Source organism: Amblyomma americanum, chromosome 1 (assembly GCF_052857255.1).
Source record: "Amblyomma americanum isolate KBUSLIRL-KWMA chromosome 1, ASM5285725v1, whole genome shotgun sequence".
NCBI lineage: Eukaryota > Metazoa > Arthropoda > Arachnida > Ixodida > Ixodidae > Amblyomma > Amblyomma americanum.
Genome location: NC_135497.1, coordinates 559,918,449 through 559,938,953, shown reverse-complemented (window position 1 = coordinate 559,938,953; position 20,505 = coordinate 559,918,449). Strand labels below are relative to the sequence as shown.

At 43.9% G+C, this 20,505-nt stretch overlaps 1 protein-coding gene and 1 long non-coding RNA gene across 9 annotated transcripts in view; one reads left to right on the top strand and one right to left on the bottom strand.

The window, feature by feature from the left end:
* The window catches only part of LOC144116373 (protein tolkin-like), a 1,150,388-nt gene that overhangs the window by 453,259 nt on the left and 676,624 nt on the right, over window positions 1-20,505 (bottom strand). For all 3 annotated transcript variants that reach the window (XM_077651146.1, XM_077651147.1, XM_077651145.1), the window contains exon 5: window positions 10,944-11,064. In XM_077651146.1, the coding sequence (XP_077507272.1) occupies window positions 10,944-11,064 (121 nt within the window). The remainder of the gene's footprint in view (window positions 1-10,943; window positions 11,065-20,505) is intronic.
* The window catches only part of LOC144116374 (uncharacterized), a 158,011-nt gene that overhangs the window by 100,086 nt on the left and 37,420 nt on the right, over window positions 1-20,505 (top strand). The gene's annotated exons all lie outside the window — the stretch shown is intronic.

The following is a 20,505-nucleotide window of genomic DNA, read 5'->3' as shown; positions in this document are numbered from 1 at the left end:
TGTATCCCCTGATTGCCGCGTGCTTCCAAAGCTAGCCTCCCTACGCAGCGTTGTTTGACTGTTAACCTTGCTTGAACATCTGGTCTCATGCACAGGACCGCAGGCTAGGAACAACCACCCCTTTCCAGATCCCTCTTACCACTTCATACCTATTGTAATTCAACAGTGCCCTATTTTTCATGACTGCTGCATTCCTACTAGCTTTATTCATTACATATTTTTATGCTCTGTCAGATACTCAGCACCGTTATTTATCCACACCCCAAGATACTAGTACTGAACCACTACTTCTAGCGTGAACTCCTGTATGCTATGCTCGACACCCTCATCATTAAATATTATGACTGCAGATTTTTCCTTACTAAACTTGAAACCTAATCTATCTCCCTCTGTATCTCTCTACCACCCTGAGATCACAGCGCCATCTGTGACAGCAACTAGAAAACAGCACATCTCGCATTGAGACTTGTAGCGCTATCTGGAATGTATGCATTCGTTCCGCTATATAATAATAATAATAATAATAATAATAATAATAATAATAATAACAATAATAATAATAATAATAATAATAATAATAATAATAATAATAATAATAATAATATTAATAGCTTTATTTCCATCAAAACGATGGAGGGGCCGTGGGTAAAAGCTGCTGAACAGCTTGACTAGAGCCCACGGTCCCCTCTACAAGGCAGTACAGGAGCATACATGAAACATACAGGAATACAAACATACAGAAACGCAAAATTGATTCGATTTAATGTATCACAAGGAAATCAATATTAGAATTGTTCAAAAACATGACATATCACGTGGCGCAGTTCACGAACTGTAGTGCGACCTAAATCAATTCCACATTTATTCAGATCCTTAAGAAGTTTAGGCAAAATGTACGATAGTGTACCCATAGAATAGTTAGCACGGGGAGTGACCACCTTCCAGTATTCAGACTGACGTATAGTGTAGGATGTAGGCTTTATTTCTAGCTTGGCTAGGTTGCGAAAGAAATTTCGATTTTCTTTTAATTCGTGCTTAAAGGCAACAATTAGTCTATAGCTAAACAATTTCCAGACAGGCATTATATCTGCTTTAATGAACAGAGCATGCGTATGAGAATTGTAGGGGACATCAAAAATAAGCCTAATTATCTTTTTTTGTAGGACGTACACCTTTGTTAAGTTTGTTACTATGGTAGATCCCTCTACCAAAAAGCAGTAAGAGAGGTGAGAGTAAAAAAGAGAATTATATATCAGCTTTTTTACGCTGAAAGGTAATATAGACCTACATCTGGATAAAATACCAACGACACTTGACAATTTAGTGCAAACAGAATCTACATGAATATCCCACAGCATATTTTGCGAAAACGTGACCCCAAGAATTTTAATACTACTTACTATTTCTATTTTTCTGGTGCCATAGATAAGATCTACGTTCATATTTACCTGCTTTGATTTCGGTCTAAATAGCACAGCCTTAGTTTTGTTGGTGTTAACTTCTAACTGATTTGCTACAGACCATTCCAGAAGTTTTACAAGGGCGGAGTTTGCTATATAGCTGATTTGCTCACAGTCTGTAGCGGAAACTCCGACAACAAGGGGCACCCATGCGGGGACAGTTGTGTACCGAATTTGGTAGGGAAATAAAACCCTGTGGGTTGTGGTATAGAAATACAACCACAATTAAAAAATCGGTAAACATTGTATACGTGCAATTACTGATTAAAGCGTTACCATATGGCACCGCAAGCCGAATTCTAGGCCCACCCTGACCCCACAAACAGAGCAAATTCTGTTTGGGACGTATTTTGAAGTGATGTAACTCGACAACGGGTAGACATGCATTATAATTTCTCTGATAGGTGGCGCTAGGCGTCGATCGCTCTGCTGTGCGGAAGAGTTCTGTTACTTCCGAACATCTAAGGGTTTTCTTCACTGGCCTCGCTGAATGCGGAAATAGTTTCGTTTTAGCATGGCCAATAAAGCTAACGCTCTTTACTTCAACGTCTTCCAGATGGTGGCGGCCTTTTTTTTCTGCACCCGATAATATCTCAAAGCTTTGTCACTTGGAAAACTCGTGCAACACAAGGAAGGTGGGCTGCGCCAAGAAGCACCAAAAAAAAAAAGATTTGCACAGTGCACTAGCGGTGATGTGTACAGGATTCCGCTATCATGTGGCAAGCACTACACGGGACAGACGGGCGGATGCCTCAGAGACCGGCTACGGGAACCCAATAACAACGTGAGCCACACCGTGGCCGGTCATCTGGGCATTCATTGCAGAGACTGCACGAAAAAAATAAAGGAAGAAAAGAAAAAAAAACCATGTTACCCTATTTTCAGCCAGTGCGAAGTTTTTACCGATAGCCGCATCAAAATCACAAGAGAAATTTGAAGCCTACGAAATTCATTGACGCCAAGACCAATGCGCAAACACCGTATCAGGCAACAATGATGCCGACAGAAAAAAAAGTACGCTATCTTAAAGACTGATAGGGAAATGAGCTCAGCTGATTATGTATCATTGTTGCCAGGTGTAGGGCTCTTGCAGTGTCATTCTTGTTATTATTTTTTTGTATTTTCGCCACAGCGCTTAAGTAGTGCCAAACCCTCAATAAAAATCAGCGGCACTATTCGTAGGCTTCAATATTCAGCGCTTTGTCAGTGTACTCATCGCGTCCTCGTCTTTTGCGCTTTAGCGATAATGACAAACCAACATGCATGCTCAAGCTAGCCCCTTTCATGTTTTAACCTTTCAAGCGCTTTGTGCTCAACTGTATAATTTAGGAATTCAGGGCTTTTTCTCGCCTGCAACAGCCTGCAGTGATTTCTTTGAGAAAAGTGTTGCACTCTTTGTGATGGTTTGTAATGTAACACTGTAAATAATAGCACTATAAAGGATGAACCTGGTAGAACGCCCTCCGCTATTTTCATCCAGAAAACTTTTGTCGCCAGCAGCAATATAATTTTTTCCTCCGTTTAGAGCATTTTGTGCATCTTCGAAGTGCTATAGATACATAATCCCTCGCATACTTACCAGGAAAAAACTGGTGGTCGGATGCTACTGCTTCCAACCTTTGTGACACACTGCATAAAAGTTTATACATACCCGTGAAAGAATTGCCGTTCGTGTTTTCTATTGAAAAGCAGGCAAATTGTTTTTTTTTCGATGTTTGCACGAACTGTATAAAGTGCAGAATTTAGTTTCTAGCGAGAAACAGCGAAGCGTAAGGAAGAGCTTTATGCATTGTGCGGCTGCAAATGCTGGATATGAGAGCAAGCACGTGTTCTGCCCCGTATGTCACCACAGCAAATTGGTGCTGCGTTTTAGTTTCCTCGTTGCAATTTGGACCGTGCAAAATTAGCGCGCGTCAATGAAATATGAAGAGTCAGTGAACACTGAACTTAGCCAAGTAAATTGCAAAATATAAAGCTTTCTTAACCAGCACCGAACTGAATTATAAAGAAAGGTGAGGTAGAGCTTATAAATTCGCTTGTTTGTATTTTAAAATCTGCTAAAATCAGATTATAAAGCTAGCAAAAAGCTACTTCCCATTGCTGAACACGTACAAAATGGTCAGCTAGACGCAATTTCACCTCTCTTAAATTGCTGCAATATGTGAAGCAGCAATGCGACGCGACGCAACAAATGCGGGGTTCAATGATAACAAAGGGGGCGATTCCTTGTACCTGCAGACCACGCATATTCATGTGTGGGTGCGACCCGTAAAAAAGCTGTACTGGTTACAGCGGAAGCACGGGGCTACCGAGGTGGTCGAGAAGAAGGACGTAAAAAAAAGGCCGCCACCGTCCGGAAGATGTTGAAGTAACGAACGTTAGCTTTATTGGCCATGCGTAAACGAAAGTCTTTTCGCACTCAGCGGGGCAAGTGAAGAAAACCCTGAGCTGTTAGGAAAAGTAACATAATTTTTCCACATAGCAGAGCGATCGACGCCTGGCGCCATCTATCAGAGAAATTACGATGCACGTCTACCCATTGTCGAGTTACGCCCCCTCGATATACGTGCCAAAAGGAATTTACTTCGTTTTGGGGGGTCAGGGTGGGCCTAGAATTCGGCTTGCGGTGCGATATGGTAACGGTTCAATTAGTAATTCCACGTATACAATGTTTACCCATTCTTTAATTATGGTTTTATTTTTATACCACAACCCACAGGGTTTTATTTGCCCAGAAAATTCGGTACACATCTGCCACAGGATTGATGCCCCTTGTTGTCGGAGTATATATAGCGAAACGAATGCATACATTGGCGCTAAAAGTCTCAATGCGAGATGTGTTGTTTTCTAGTTGCTGCCACAGATGGCGCTGTGATCTCAGGGCGGCAGCAGACCCCACGAAATCTCGAAACGTGATGAGTAATTGCTGCCACAAATGGCGCTGTGAGATCAGGGCGGTAGCAGACCCCACGAAATCTCGAAACGTGATGGGTAAGAGCTAACTCTCTTAAAAATTGATGTAAAACTTGTACAAGGGGAGAAATCCTCATCAAATATTTAGCCTTGTCCTCCTCTTAGAGATTATCTGAGAAACAGATACAGAAAAAAAGTGAAAAACAAGGAATAAAGGGGGCCTACAAGCGCACATGTATATTTTCCTACGATCACGTCGTTTCACTGTCACGACATTTAGTTTCACAAGTGTAGTCTTGCTCGAGCCACCGGACATTAACACAGTTATCAACTAAGGTTGCTGCTCACGTGTCCTGGAGACTACTGGCCCCGATAGCACGTAGGAATTGCCTACCAAGTATATTATTTGCTAATGTTAATGTTTCTTTAATTTCATTCCATTTGGACACCTGGCGTCAGTCGCTGCTCCCCGTGACGTAAAGGCCATGGCACAAACACGCCCAAAGTTGCAGATTTCACGACAACATGTTGCTGGAAGAGTTCGAATGTTCATAAGTCCGTTGCAGGTCCGCGCTTGGTCCATGACCTGTCTTGGCCCTGCTTTATGCCGAGCCTTTGGTAATGCTAATATCCGTGACGCCACTTACTTGCATGAAGCTGCCCAGTTGCTAGAGTTGCAGGATATTCGCTTTTGAAGCCGGCAAAAGCCAAGGGTATGGCAGGCTGCTGCGAGTGAAGCTTTTAAAATACTTTGAATAGGATTAACAGTCTACATGGTGATTAGTAGTATGGAACGCCTCTACGTGGATTTCATGGCTTCCTCCGCCAAAACCACTCTGGATAATTACGGCATGTTTTATTTATGCCCCTGACAGCATGATGTATTTTAAGCAAACATGGAGGAACAGCAAGCAGAGCAGCGGACGAAATTTGGAGGTCGGGGGTTGGAATCCCACCTGTAGCGTGCAGTTGTTTTTCTTCTGCTTTGATATAAATTATCTTTAAGCGATAAAATAATAGGCTGCTAATTTAACATTGACCAACGCCACAAATTAAAAGATATAAACATTCCCTTGTGCTCCTGAGTATCGGAGCCTGCTCGCTTCCTTAGTATGCAAGTCATAACGAGCTCCTCACACCTCTATCCTTGTCTGCTCAACGGCCTTTCCAGAATGCAGTGAACTTGAATATTGGGCCCACTGTAAGCACAAATATATGGTGCGCACTTTAGACCTGTTTAGCTGTAGGGTTAAGGGAAGGGGCTGATGTGTGGAGGAAAATTTCCTGTACACAACGGTTACAAACGCCCCTTGTTTAACGATTGCAACAGCTTAATAGGGCGGACCAAAGACGTATAGCTTGAACAATAAAGCACTGTCCCTGTAGCGTGTAATCAGTCTTTTCAGTTCCTAGGTCAGCTGCTTGAGGCGAGTGAAACAAAGCTATTTCGCTTGAGATGGCAGGAAGCGTAAGTATGCTTGCTGTCATAGCAAGCAAAATCAGACCAGACGGCCACAGCGCGCTCAATGCTTTTCGAGATTAAAATCTATCCGAAGAACACAGCTCAAGAGCCAGACAGGAGATGTGGAGTTCGCTGACCATTCCGCGAACTCGTTGATCTTGTGTTCGCAAGGAAAGCTGCTCCAGCGGGGTCGGAAGTCCCCAACAAAGGGGCCCGTCCCATCCCTGCCGCCCCTTTGTGCAGCGGACGTCCTCGTTTACGCCGCGCCGTCACGGGGATGACCCGCCGGGAAAAACGCGAACCAAGTACAGCTAACGACATGTGGTTGTTAAGGGGTTGACGAGGTTTCGGGGGCGCACGAGATATTAGCCGAGTGACCGGAAGCCCACTATTCCTGTAACGACTGTCTACTTCCCTTAACGACTGTGTTCTCTTTGTTGCTGTCAACAACCTGAGTCATCGCCTCGTCGGCACATGTTTCTAGCGTCTGTGGTGCCGTGGGTGGCGTGGGAACGGAAGTCGCATTTGTGTTGTTTGTGTAGTTATTTGAAACCTCCTTCCCAAATGTTTTAATCAGACCTTTTTCCCCAATCTCTGATCAGTGGGCGGACCTTATTTTCCTTTCCCTAACCACTGATTGGCGAGATGGGTCGTTGGTTATCTTATTGGTTGCTGTCCCCGCTAAGGGCGGAGACAGAGGGTTTAAAACCAAGCGCTCTGGGTTGAGCGGGGGCTGAATTCGTCTGATCCACGATTTAGTCATGTAAATAGTTTTCTCCTTGCTTTGTTTCTTCTCGTTTTTTACCTATGTTGTAAATAAATAGTTAACCTTCTCCTTTCCTTGAGTAATGTGAATGTTTGCGAGTAGAACCACCGGGTCATCAAGAAACCCCGATTTCATCATCAAGTAGTTTCCTCTCATCGCCACCGGAAGGGGAAACTCAACTGGAGATTTCACCTCACATGAAATGCACAGTGGGAAAACTATTATGACCAGGAGCTGTCGTGTAAGGAGTCGAAAGATACATTCCAAAGAATGTTGTCAAAATGCCTGCTACCACAACGCGACCTTTGTAGCCTTAGGAACCGCGTTCCGTTCCCAACACGCGCAGACCTGTTACGGTAATGTCCATGGGAAGGAAGGCAACTGAGCACTGTAGTGCAGTAGCAAAGACAGGCGCTGGCTAACTACATCGTTTATTGTCTTATATAGACAGCAGTTGTATGACAACACAAGGGAAGAAAATGATGAAGCAACAAGCCAGCCACTGCATATTAAGCAAGGAAGGCAACTGGCAAGGAAGGTAACACATGCTGGTCCCTTTTGGACATGCAAGCTTTCCGTGCTTCACATCATTTGTATAGCAGTCTGTTTTTAAAAGCCACTGCTTTCATGGCAGAATGACAGTGCATATTTTTTTTCAATATAGTCCACATTATGCGCACAAGATTCGCTGCTGTCACATACCCAACGATTCCGGACAAAATCATTTTCCCCAAGAGAGAATTTATTAACGCAATTTTTTTCATATACTGTTAGATTTCACTATAAAGATCAATATATCCACAGATCTCCCGGCGACAGGCTTGCATTTTTTTGTCCTACCTGCGTTCTTCGTCAAAAGCATTCCCCATTGGTTTTCTTTGGCGCTCTTAAGTGCTCGATACGAGCGATGGAAAAACTTTAAAAGAAAGATTTTGCGACACATCGGAAGAATCGACCATTACCTTCAATATTTCCATGACAACACCTTATAACTTTCCAATATTCCAAATTTTTGTCCACGGATGCTGGACATGGTGCGAGCACGCATATTAAATGCTATGTCTTTTTTCAACGAGAATTTCTCCATCGAAGTTTAATGAAGATGGTTGATAGTCCTCCCCTCTGTGTATAACACTTTGTTTCGTTCCTCCCGTCTGCGTGCCGGTTCACGTTTTGTGCCAGGCCTCAGAGAGAAAGAGGGAGAGCCGAAGCCCAAGTTTTGATGGAAACAAACACTATAATGATTGCGCGATTAAAATCGCTCAGGTGCGCGCACAGCTACGCACAGCAATGCTCTGTCCGACAAAAACTATTTTTTATATACATTCGAACAGTTCAGAAGTAATAGTGAGGAGTATCAAACTCCACTGCATTCAGGAGTTCGCAGACTTTCCTGAAGTAATTTCAAAAGCATATAACATTGAGCCTACTTTTCTGCGCCTTGCACGTAGGAAATGACGCGCATGGATAACAACTCTTTCCGGGGAACGTATGGAATGAGGCACGAAACACGTGCACATGTGACGGCCGGCAAACAGCGTTCTTCCCTCCAAGTGAACTCGGAAAACGGGCAGGGTTAAATTTTAATTTCGGGACTCATTTGCGCCCCCTCTTGAAGGTCAAAGAACAGCCAAAGGCAAGCGAGTATGAACTTTCCTTTCCTTGTTCTCTATCTGTCCCGCCCGTTCCCCTTAGCGCTGGCACGAATAAAAAGTCTCCCACGCATTGATGATGAGGTGGGTATTCAAAAAGGGGACCTCATTATTGGTTCAGCTCAGCGAGGATGATGTCTTTGACAGAACATTGTGCGCCTTTGTGCCTCCCCCTCCTGGCCTTCCAACTATTTTCTTCTTTATTTCCGCTGACTGCTGAGCGCTTAAGTACGCTCTCTCATCATTACCCCAGCCGCGCGGCGACAACGAAGACGCGGGTTGTGGATTCGTGTTCGACCTGTTTCGCCGCACGGCAGCCAATTAGTAGCCTGATTCGCAGCCCAAGTGCAGCAGCGATAAAAGCATATGCCCGGCGGCGGGCGTCTGCTTTGAGTCGAGGGGAGAGAAAGGAAGAGACTGAGCACAGCCCACTGGGCGGCCATGTGTGGGCGAAAGTGACGAGCAGCCGTTTTGCAATTTTACATCGGTGGAAGGTATTGGCAGGCACACTGATTTGCATGTGCATTTGCTAAAAGCACCCGCTGTTTACATGGAGCCTCGCAAAAATCCGCAAGGGGCTTTACTGTCCCCCCACCGTTCCCCATTGTTTCTGTTGTTTGTCGTTCTTCCCTAGAATATAGCCATTCGCACTTTGTTGAGACGCCAAGTGATTAAGAAAAGAGAGAGAGAGGAAGCTGCGTTCAAGTGATCCGTGCTCAAAATTAGTGCCATCGGGCACATGAATTTCTTCTGCCATCTAATCTTTGCTGATTGGGTTCATCTGGTGGGCACGAACGGAGGTATGATTTTCGGGCTGAAGTGCAACCTTAGAGTTTATACTAAGCGCGCATTCTTTCCTCAGAGTGCGTCAGTGAAGAGGAACCTGATACTTGAAGCCTACTCCATGCGTGCGACACTCTCCCTTTTTTCAATTAAGAGAACGTCGTTGATGCAAAAAACTGCAAGCATTGTAATTAGCGGGGCAATTTTAGAAGCTTTTATTCTTATTCATCATCATCAGCTTGATTACGTCCACTGCAGGTCAAAGGCCTATTCCTTATCTCTACAATTAAAGCAATCCTGAGCCAGTTGCGGCCACCTTATTCCCGCAAACTTTTTATGTCATTGAAAATTTAAAAAAGAAACTGAAACACGACCGACATAATTTGACACAAGTCTGTGGGATACTGTATTTGCGGAGGTGCTCTTACCAACCTTTTTTTAACACGTGCGAAGAAAAGCGAATAATCATGGTGATGCTTACAGGAAGGAAAAAGTTAAATACTTTGAGGTCTGCTCATGCGTCTTTGCGTGTCTGCTACTTACCGATGCATTTTCCAGACTATAGATTAGACTACCAACAACGTGTACAAGAGGGGAAGAATCTTTGCAGAGGATAAAGATGCCCAATTTTCTCTCTGATGTTCCCTAAATTTCTGCTGTTTGATGAATAGCATATCAACTGAGACGAGATGCTTAAAACATTGAGACATATCCCAGGGTATTGACTTAAAATATCGCCATTTATACGTTTACGGGTTACATACATTAAGAGGCTCAGTAGGTGCGGTTCATAATCACTGCCACATTAACTTGACGAGGCGAGTGTCAGTTCAAAGTGAGAGAAAAGATTCCAAGCGGACATAGTCGTACTGATGTGTGTTGTCCGCTTGGATTAGAGATAAGAAAACTGCGTTCGCGAAATTCGTGTTGCACACAGTACAAACTCAGGTACCTTACCAGTATGTCATAGTTAGTTTAGAATAAAATAAAGTTGCGAGTAATCTGATGCGGAGACGTCAGTGTCCTCTGCACTGATGCGAGGAGCAAGAGACACGCTACTGCTCATGATTAAACATGCGGATGCAGACACATCTCAGCTCATCATTTGAAGGCCGGCAGCAACGAGAGGTCGGAATTGTCGGAGCTGGATCGCAGGAGAACACCAGAGGCCCCCTTCCGTTGTTTTCAGAGGGGAAGAAAGGCAGACGAATGTAATTTGTGGAGCTTGAAGAGAGACTGCACCGCTCTAAGCCGGAGGCGGGAAAAGAGACAGACGAGGGATACAGCTCGCTGCCTATCGCCGGACAGTTTTGCGCTATTTCGGGGCCTCTGTCGGAAGAATGTGAGGAAAGAGAGTATCCGCACCATTGTCGGCGTACTTAGACCTCTCATTATGTTCCGATTCCTTTCAGCGAAAATTAGCCTCTGCTAATGAAGGACAAGAAGCGAAAACCTTATCTGGGCGCCGGAGGCCAGCGCCACAAGCGCAGGGCGAACAAAGAAGAGGGCGAAGTGAAACGAAGAAAAAAATATGTTTGAGTGCGGCAGAAACGAAACGAAGGACAGAAAGAAGGGCTTCACAAAGCCAGCCCCTCAAAAGAGGACCAGACGCACCGCATTGCTTCGAGAGTTGTAGCAGAGGCAAAGATGGCTATGTTTGAGTTCAGAGTACGAGCGCTCCACCGATACAAAAGCAAGCGGCCCGCATCCCGCCGCATTGCCTGTGCCTTTTTTTTTCTTCTTGTTGCAGTTAGAGCACCCATGTGAACTAATGAGGTTACGCCTCATCGTGGAACCTCCCAGTGACCGGCAGGGTGTTACACAATAACCCCTGCGCTGCCTTTCAACTCCGAGCGGAGTGAATATACATTTCCCAACTACTGCATTGCGCAACATGGCGTACTCACCCGCAGGGTCTTTCGGTGAAGACAATGTAGTGCTGGTGCTCGGGCGCGCGCTCCACGAACTTGATGCACGTGTAGTTCTCCCAGTGGCGCATCGCCTGCTTGAACAGCGCTCGGTGGTCCCCTGCGTCAGGCAGGCAGTCACGTCAACAGCGGCACGCCTTGGCCACAACTGCCACGTGGCGGCGTATATGTCAAGCGCGATGAATTCGGTCCGCTTTTGGCCATTCGGGGTGGCGTTCTTCGTTTATTGAAAAAACGAATGCACACGCAAGGGATACATCAGTTAATTAGTAGAGAGGGAGCTAACGCCAACTAATGTTCCCCAATCCCCAATGTTTGCTACCACAAGCCACGAACTATTTTCGAGAAAGCCTACGGTACATGGAAAAGAAAGGGGGAACAGACGCGTAATTTTTTATCCTTTCAAGCTCATCATGGCGTTCATCCTCGCACGCGCGCCCCGTTTCCCCGAGCAACCGAGTGACAGGTCCCCCGCATTGCAACACACTACTTTTCCCCAAATGACCCCGATGAAAGAATGCGCTTTCCTGGTTCCGCCAAAGCTTATCTGGGTGTGTTGGGAGCAACGTACACAGAAGTGCCCATTGCGGTTCGGCCGGCCACTTATGGCGACACGCTCGTCCCTCTTCTCTTGGCTTCATTTTGGAAAGCCAGAGCAATGTGCCTGACGGCAGCCGGCGCTGAGCACCTGCCTAGGCCAAGGTGCAGTGACACGACCACACTGGAGCAAAGTGCGCCTAAACGGCATGGGATAAAATATGCTTTCTCTTTTCAATCCAGATTATTTCCACTATCGATTTTGTTGCCACAGGTGTCTCGTAAGAGATCTTTTGTGCTCCAGGCACAGGCTATCTATCTCAGCGAATAACTGGAGTGCAAAGTGAAGCGTGCGCCGTGGCTTACACGCTAATCAGGGCATGTATTCAATCAATTTCCGCGTGTTACACACCTGTGCGTGTTTCACCAAGTCTTTGGCTTGCGCTGGTTGATGCTGAGCTGATGAAATGCATTGGCCTTCTTTTGTCGCGTGGTTGTACTTAATCATTGAAAGAAGGCACAGCGCAGCACAATGGGACAGAAAAAGGAGCACACTGGACGACCGCTAACTGGCAACAGAAAGTTCATTGATGCACGCCATGATGAATCAAACATTGTTGCTCGGCTTGTCCGCAGAACTAAGAGAAACGCAATACTTAACAAAGCCAAGAAAGTCAGGATGAATGCAAAAAAAACTTGGTTTTGAAACCTCGTCTCCTTTCTACGTAAACCAGCATCTGACAAGACTTGGTAAACAGTTGCATGGTGCGGCGATCAAGGGGAAGAAGGAGGTGCGATGGAGGTTTGTCTGGACCGCTGGATGCAAGGCTTTCGCGCGAAAAGACGAGGGCTCTTCTGTAGTTAGGATCACTTGCATGGATGATCTCGAGAAGATGACAGACGACGAATAGTAGACATGGCACGCATCCAAGATGGACAGAGATATAAATTGCGAATACCACAATCTTGACTCTTTTAATTCATTCCTAGGCAGCCGGAAAAATCGCCTGACAGTATTGCATATAAATGCTCGCTGTATTCGCAATAAGCAAAATAAACTGCATGATCTGTCATCCTGCTCATTTTCAGTTGATGGGCTACTTTTCTCTGAAACCTGAATTCATTGGGCGAGTCTCCACCGACAATTTGAACAATAAAGGTATCTTGGCTTAGTTCGTTAAAAATAAGAAAGGTGGTGTGGCCATGTACATGCTGCAGTCACAAAAACATGAGGTCATATCACAGTTGACAATGGTCACAAATGATGTTGAATGCCTCACGCCTAATTCTTTGACTAACCACCAACCAATTTCAGTCCTGCCGGTGCTGTTCAAGTTCTTAAAAATGCCATCAACGTCAGGATACAAAACGTTTTCGATAAATATCATGTAATCAATAACAAGCAGCACGGATTTCAAAAAAGCAAATCCACAGATTCAGTCCTGCTTAACATAAAGAATTAGATAGCAAATTTTGAACACAGACAATATAGGCTTGGACAATTTCTAGATCTGCGCAAAGCATTTGATTCTGTGTGTCACGATGTCCTACTATTTAAACTGAATAGGTATGGCATCCACGGAGTAACAATGGGATTAATAAAAAGATATCTGTAAAACCGCTATCAATATGTCAATCTTAATAAATATACATCTCTAGTTCTTCCCGTTAAAAAAAGACGTTCCACATGGATCTATCGTCGGGCTTTTGCTGTTAATGCCATACATAAATGATTTATGCTCTACTCCAAATACCCCCAAACAAATCACGTATGCAGATGATACAAACGTCTTTTTCTCTCGCCATTCACTCCAGGATATTGAACATGCTGTCAATAACTATTTGCTCCACCTGTCTACTTGGTTAAGTACAAATAAATTATGGTTGAACATTGAGAAACGAAATACATATTGTTTGCGCCGCTAAACAAGCCAAGGAAACCTGCCATAGAAATTTTGATTTATGGCAAAGACAAAAAAGCTCAAGTCAAGGCCAAAATACTTTAGGCGTGTTTTTTGAAGAAAGCTTATCATTGAATGCTCATGTAAACAGCCTCATAGCTAACCTTAGTAAAACAACTGGCTGCCTCTTTAAGATTTGTCCACTCATTCCTCAACGGTTACGAAGTGTTCTTTCTTATTCACTCTTTTATTCCAAGCTTTCATACTGTGCTTTAGTCTGGGGTACCACTACAAGTCACAATTACAAAAGATTAATTAGCCTGCAAAAAAAGTGTTCAGAATTTTTGAGCAATATCACAGCCCACCGGAATTACTGCAGACAAGTCAGCTTTTCCTGAAATATAAAATGTTAAAGGCCAATAAAATTTATTATTTCAAATTGCTTCAGTACATAAAAAAGCGAAGCTTTACAGTGTACAAAAATCCAATGCAGCCCCAGCAAACACCCTCCGTAAAAAAACTTTACGGCCACCCAAAATAAGGACGACAACATATTGAATATCAAAAATCTAGCCTTCTAAATAAAATACAAGAATTAACAGATCTGAGTGCTAATGCCTCCAAGAACACGCTTAGAGCTCTTCTGCTGGAAAAGAACTTAGAACTCACATAATCTGCCATGTTTCTGTTACTAAATTGTAGTTTTTCGGAGTGCATTATTGTTTTGAATCTTGCTGTTGTGTGTTGCTATTAAGATGTTGCTATTATGTTGTTGCTAAGCTTGCAACAAAAATGTTCAGAATTTTGTTATATTTGCATATTTGTAGTAAGTATTTTGTGTTGGCATGTACGGGTTATTGTTTGCTGCATACGCTTATTTTTTCGTTACATGATATATTTACCTTTTCTTCCCTCAGTTCTGCGTGACATTTTCTTATTTCCCCCCGAAGATTTTGGTGTGAAACTTTTCACTAAAGCTATGTTAAAATTCCGTTCGTGCCAAACTGTATGCGGGGCAAGAGCCATCGTCAGGCGTTTCGCCTTTTGCTCTTGCTCCTATTTCTGCATCAGAAAGGAAACAAATAAATTAAATCAAATCAAAAGAAACCACTGGAAACAAACAGCAAAGCGCATGCCCAACCACACGGCGAATAACGCAACCATAGATTCTGTGACACAAAAAGCAAATCAGGAATGTCACTACAGTAGTAGAAAACAATCAAACAGACAGCCTGACTAACATGGTGCTTCAGCTGATTGCAACTTGCTGATATTAACAGAAACGTGGCTAACAAATGACATTAGTGATGGCGAGGTGCTTGCTGATCTACCAGATTTTCTTTCTTTCGTTCAAATCGTAAAAACGCACATGGTGGAGGTGTTCTGACTGCGGCAAGAAACCACTTGCCATGCACTGCTCTGAACATTTCATCCGACCTTGAATTAATTTGGCTCATCTGCCTAGCCGCCCCACATTCAGTGCTGCTGGGTGCCAGCTACACGCCATTCCAACGCTCACATTCGCCTTTTTGGGAATTTTAATTACCCAACTATTAACTGGCATAACCTGGTGCACTCGATAGGTAAGTGAGCTGACATAAGAAACTTGAAATTTTAATCTTACCCAACTTGTACTAGAACCTACGCGTGTAGCGAAAGAGACTGCAAGTATTCTTAGATTTTGTAATAACGAGCCATCCTGAAAGTTTTTCCTCCACTACTTACTTGTGTGGAATTAGTGACCATTTAGTCATTCACACAGTCTTCAATTTCAATCCCATTCCGCGCCACAATCCGGGAAAGACAGTCAAGCTGCATGATAAAGGCAACTATGAAGCAATGAATAGCGAGCTCCACGCCTCCTTTCCATCCTTTAAAGCAACTTTTCAAAGCCGACCTATCCAGGAAAGCTGGTTGGTATTTAAACAAAAGCTTAACGCCCTGGCAGGTAAATTCGTCCCGAAGACTACTTTCCATTACAGTCAAATCTAGCCGTGATTCACAAAGTCATTGAAAAAACTCGAAAATAAGAAGAAACGCCTATTCCGCCCAGCTAAAACCAATTATAGTACCTGCGCATGGGGAAAATACTACGCCGCTGAGAACTTATATTTATCAGCGATCAATTTTATTACGATTCAAAATGTTGACCCGGCGCTACAAGACGAGGACTAATTTATCACGACGCTTTTATCACGCTTTTTTTCTCTAAAACTTCTCAAGAGTCCTACAAAGTAGCACAAAAAACTTCTGCCAAATTATAAACCGTGATAATGCGCGTTCAGTTACCCTCAGTAAACATTCAGGAGAGCCATTCAGGGATACTGAATGTGCTAACATCTTTTCAATTGCTTTGTCCTCCCCAGAGAGCCTGATACGCCCTTACCTACCATGCCTACTACCATTCCGCACACCATGTCTGTAGCCAATGTTTGTGCCAAATAAATACTGACTCTAATAAATAAAATTAAACTTTATTCAGCAAGGACTGATGAAACAAATCCTAAACTTTTAAAAACAAACAGTACGTTTTTCTGCCGAATATTTGTCGTTAATGTTTGTTCAGTCGCTCTCCACAGGCACCAGACATGATGACATGAAGACAGAAGAGCTTGTTCCTGTGTATATTTTTATTTTTTATTTTATTCATTTAAAATATATTGCAGTCATTAAAGACCAAGCAGGAAGGGCAACACAGGTCACAAGAAAAATGCATTTCAGCGCCACTATTGGCAAGCAATCATAACACACAAAACGAACAGGGTGCAGTGCAAACACGTGATATACAGTATAAAGCTGAAAAAATGAGTCAGCAATCAGATAGGCAAAACATCAACCCAGGGTTTTTTCTACACTTGCTTCAAAACCTGTTACATCATCAGCGGAAAAAACATCCCTTGGAAGTGCATTCCACTGGGTGACAGTGCATGAAAAAAAAGAACTCTTAAATATGTTAAAGATTGGTGCCAGGTTGTGGTGGTGGGAGTGCCGAGTTTGACAACTCAAACGTGGATGAATGAACAATTGTGGATTGATACCAAGTTGGTGACTCTTGAGCAGATAGAGAAACCGCAGCCTGGAAATCATTCGTCGGCTCTCTAACGTCAAAATGTTGTTAGCACTCACTAGAGACGATGGTGAATCTAATCGGCGATATGAATTGAATATGAAACGAATGGCTTTTCTCTGTATCATTTCTAGTTTGGTTACGTTTTTCTTCAAGTAAGGGTCCCATACTGCACAAGCATACTCCAGCTGAGGCCTGATAAGGGTATTAAATGCAAGCATCTTAACATGGGAAGGGGCTGATTTTAATTTAAAACGAAGAAAATCGAGTTTCCTAAAGGCTGAAGCACAGGATTTATTAATGTGGCTGGTCCAAGTAATTAGTTAGCGCCACTCCTAGGTATTTATACTCGTCGATCTGAACTATAGGCTATTCGCTGATTTTGTACAAAAACTGGAGCGGAGTTTTCTTGTTAGTTACCCGAATAAGGACGGGTGTTTCGCTGTTTAATTCCATAGACCAAAGGCTACACGCCTGGTGTACAGCATTAAGGTTATTGTTCAAAGCAATTTGGTCATCTGTAGAACGAATAGTTTTGAATAGAAAACAGTCATATGCGAATAGCCTTATACTAGCAGATGCGATGTCAAGTGAGGCAACGATGTCGTTAATGTATATGAAGAATAAAACAGGGCCAAGGACACTACAATGCGGGACCCCAGAGCCAACCGGTAGAATTCCAGAGGAGCAGCCATTGACGTGGACGAACTGTTTTCGGTTACTGAGTTCATTGAGTTCATTTCATTGAATTCATTTCACCATTGCTAGCGGAAGACCAATGTTCTGAAGTTTTAGGACTAGTTTGCTATGTGAGACGCGATCAAACGCAGTGCTAAACTCAAGGAATATCGTGTCTTATTTGCTGGCCCTTATCAAGAAAGGGTACCACTTCGTTAATGGCAGTTACCAGTTCAGTAACAGTTGAAAGACCTTTCCGAAATCCATGCTGGAAACACGACAAAATATTGTGTTTTTCGAGAAATGCGATCATGAAGTTAGCCACGATGGGCTCCATGAGTTTATATATTCTGGAGATTAATGAAAAATGAAGACGCAGCGATGGCGTAGAGGTAGAGCATCCGCCTCGCGTGCAAGAGGACCGGGGCTCGAATCCTGGTGCCGCGGAATTCACCACCGGGTTTCAAAAAAATAAAAAAATAAATCCGCGTGTCGATGGAATTGCATAACCAGGCCTGGAGTGCGGCCTGATCTCGGTGACCAGAACCGACAACGCACACTCTCACCAGAGCAGGACTTGGCCACCCTGGTGTAGTACTTGGCCACAACCTTCTATGATCAAACCAATTAACCCTCGGCCCTCAGTTCCCAGCGGCTGCGGAGCAACTGACCACGGCGGCGGTCAGACCTGTGACGCAGCGGAGGGTGCTAAGAATCTGAACCCGGCTGCGTTTAACGCTAGAACTTTATCTAGTGAGGCTAGCCTAGCAGTGCTGTTCGAGGAACTAGCGGGAATTAAATGGGATGTGATAGGGCTTAGCGAAGTTAGGAGGACAGGTGAGGCGTATACAGCACTAAAGGACGGACACATACTGTGCTATCGCGGATTAGAGGATAGACGAGAACTACGTGTGGGATTTCTCATTAATAAGGATATAGCTGGCAACGTAGAGCACCTCTATAGTATTAACGAGAGGGTAGCAGCTATAGTAATTAGGCTGAATAGGAGGTACAAGCTGAATGTGGTGCAGGCCTACGCACCCACATCCAGCCATGATGACCAGACCATTTAAAGCTTCTATGAGGACGTAGAATCGGCAATGAATAAAGTAAAATCACAGTACACTGTACTGATGGCCGACTTCAATTCGAAGGTGGGCAAGAAGCAGGCTGACGACCACGCGGTAAGTGACTACGGGATAGTCTCTAGAAATAACAGGGGTGAGTTATTAGTCGAATTCGCGGATAGAAATAATTTACGGATCATGAATACGTTCTTCCGCAAACGAGAAAAAAGGAAGTGGACCTGGAAGAGCCCCAATGGTGAAACTAAAAATGAAATCGACTTCATACTATGCGCTAAACCTGGCATCATTCAGGATGTGGCCGTCCTAGGAAAGGTGCGTTGTAGCGACCACAGAATGGTAAGGTCTAGAATAACCTTAGACTTGAAGAGGGAACGGAAGATGCCAGTGAAGAGGAAGACCATTAACGAGTTAGCCGTAAGAGGGAAAGCACAGGAGTTTAGGATATCGCTGCAGAACAGATATCCAGATTTAACTCAGGAAGACGATCTTGATGTTCATACAATGAACGATAATTTGACGGCTATCATTACAGAGTGCGCAGTAGAAGTAGGCTGTAGGACGGTCCGACAGGATACCGGCAAGCTAGGATCTGATTAAGAAACGCCAAAACATGAGGGCGCCTAACCCTACCGACAGAATAGAACTAACAGAGCTATCGAAGTTAATAAATAAGCGCAAGGTAGCCGACATAAGGAAGTTTAATATGGAGAGAATCGAGCATGCTCTAAAAAACGGAGGTAGGCTAAAAGCGGTGAAGAGGAAACTAGGCATAGGTCAAAACCAGATGTATGCGCTAAGAGACAAGGAGGGCAACGTCATTAGGAATATGGATAAGATAGTTAAGGTAGCCGAAGAGTTCTACAGAAATCTGTACAGTAGCCAATGTAATCATAGCGTTAATGAGAAAAACAGTAGCGCACAGCAATGTGTCATTCCGCCAGTAACAAAAGAGGAAGTAAAGAAAGCCTTAGGAGCAATGGAAAAGGGAAAAGCAGCTGGGGAGGATCAGATAACAGCAGATCTGTTGTAGGATGGCGGGGAGATCGTTCTAGAAAAACTAGCCACCCTGTATACGCATTGCCTTATGACCTCAACCGTACCAGAAGCTTGGAAGAATGCCAAAATTACCTTAATTCATAAGAAGGGAGACGCCAAGGACTTGAAAAATTATAGACCGATCAGCTTACTATCTGTTGCTTACAAGGTATTTACTAAGGTAATCGCTAATAGAGTTAGGACAACCTTAGACTTTAATCAGGCTTTCATAAAGAATATTCCACAATAGATCATATTCACACTATCAATCAGGTGATAGAAAAAGGCGCAGAACCAACCTCTATATATAGCCTTCATTGATTACGAGAAAGCGTTCGACTCTGTGAAATCCTCAGCAGTCATACAGGCATTGCGTAATCAGGGTGCAAAAGAGCCTTATGTCAAAATACTGGAAAATATGTATAGCAACTGCACAGCTACCATAGTCCTCCATAAAGTCAGCAATAAAATTCCAATAAGAAAGGGCGTCAGGCAAGGAGACGCGATCTCGCCAATGCTATTCACCGCCTGTTTACAGGAGGTATTCCGAGGCCTGAATTGGGGAACAGTTGGGAATAAGAGCAAATGGACAATACGTAAATAATCTGCGATTTGCTGATGACATTGCCTTGCTGAGTCACTCAGGAGGTGAACTGCAAATCATGATCAATGAGCTGGGCAGACAGAGCAGAATGCTGGGTCTAAAAATTAACATGCAGAAAAACAAAGTAATGTTCAACATTCTAGCAAGGGAACAGCAGTTCACAATTGGCAGTGAGCGCCTGGAAGTGGTAAACGAAGGAATACGTCTACTTAGGGCAGGTAGTGAAAGCTGATCCGGATCATGAGAGGGAAATAACTAGAAAGATAAGAATGAGGTGGACCGCATATGGCAGGTTCTCTCAGATCATGAATGGCAGTTTACCAATTTCCCTCAAGAGAAAAGTGTACAACAGCTGTATCTTACCGATACTCCCGTACGGGGCAGAAACGTGGAAGCTAACAAAAAGAGTTCAGCTCAAGTTAAGGACAGCGCAGCGAGCTAGGAAAGAAAAATGATAGGTGTAACGTTAAGAGAACGGAAGCGGGCAGAGTGGGTGAGGGAACAAACGTGGGTTAATGACATCCTAGTCGAAATCAAGAGGAAGAAATGTGTTTGGGCAGGGCATGTAATGCGAAGGCAAGATAACCGCTGGTCCTTGAGGGTAACAGAGTGGATTCCAAGAGAAAGTAAG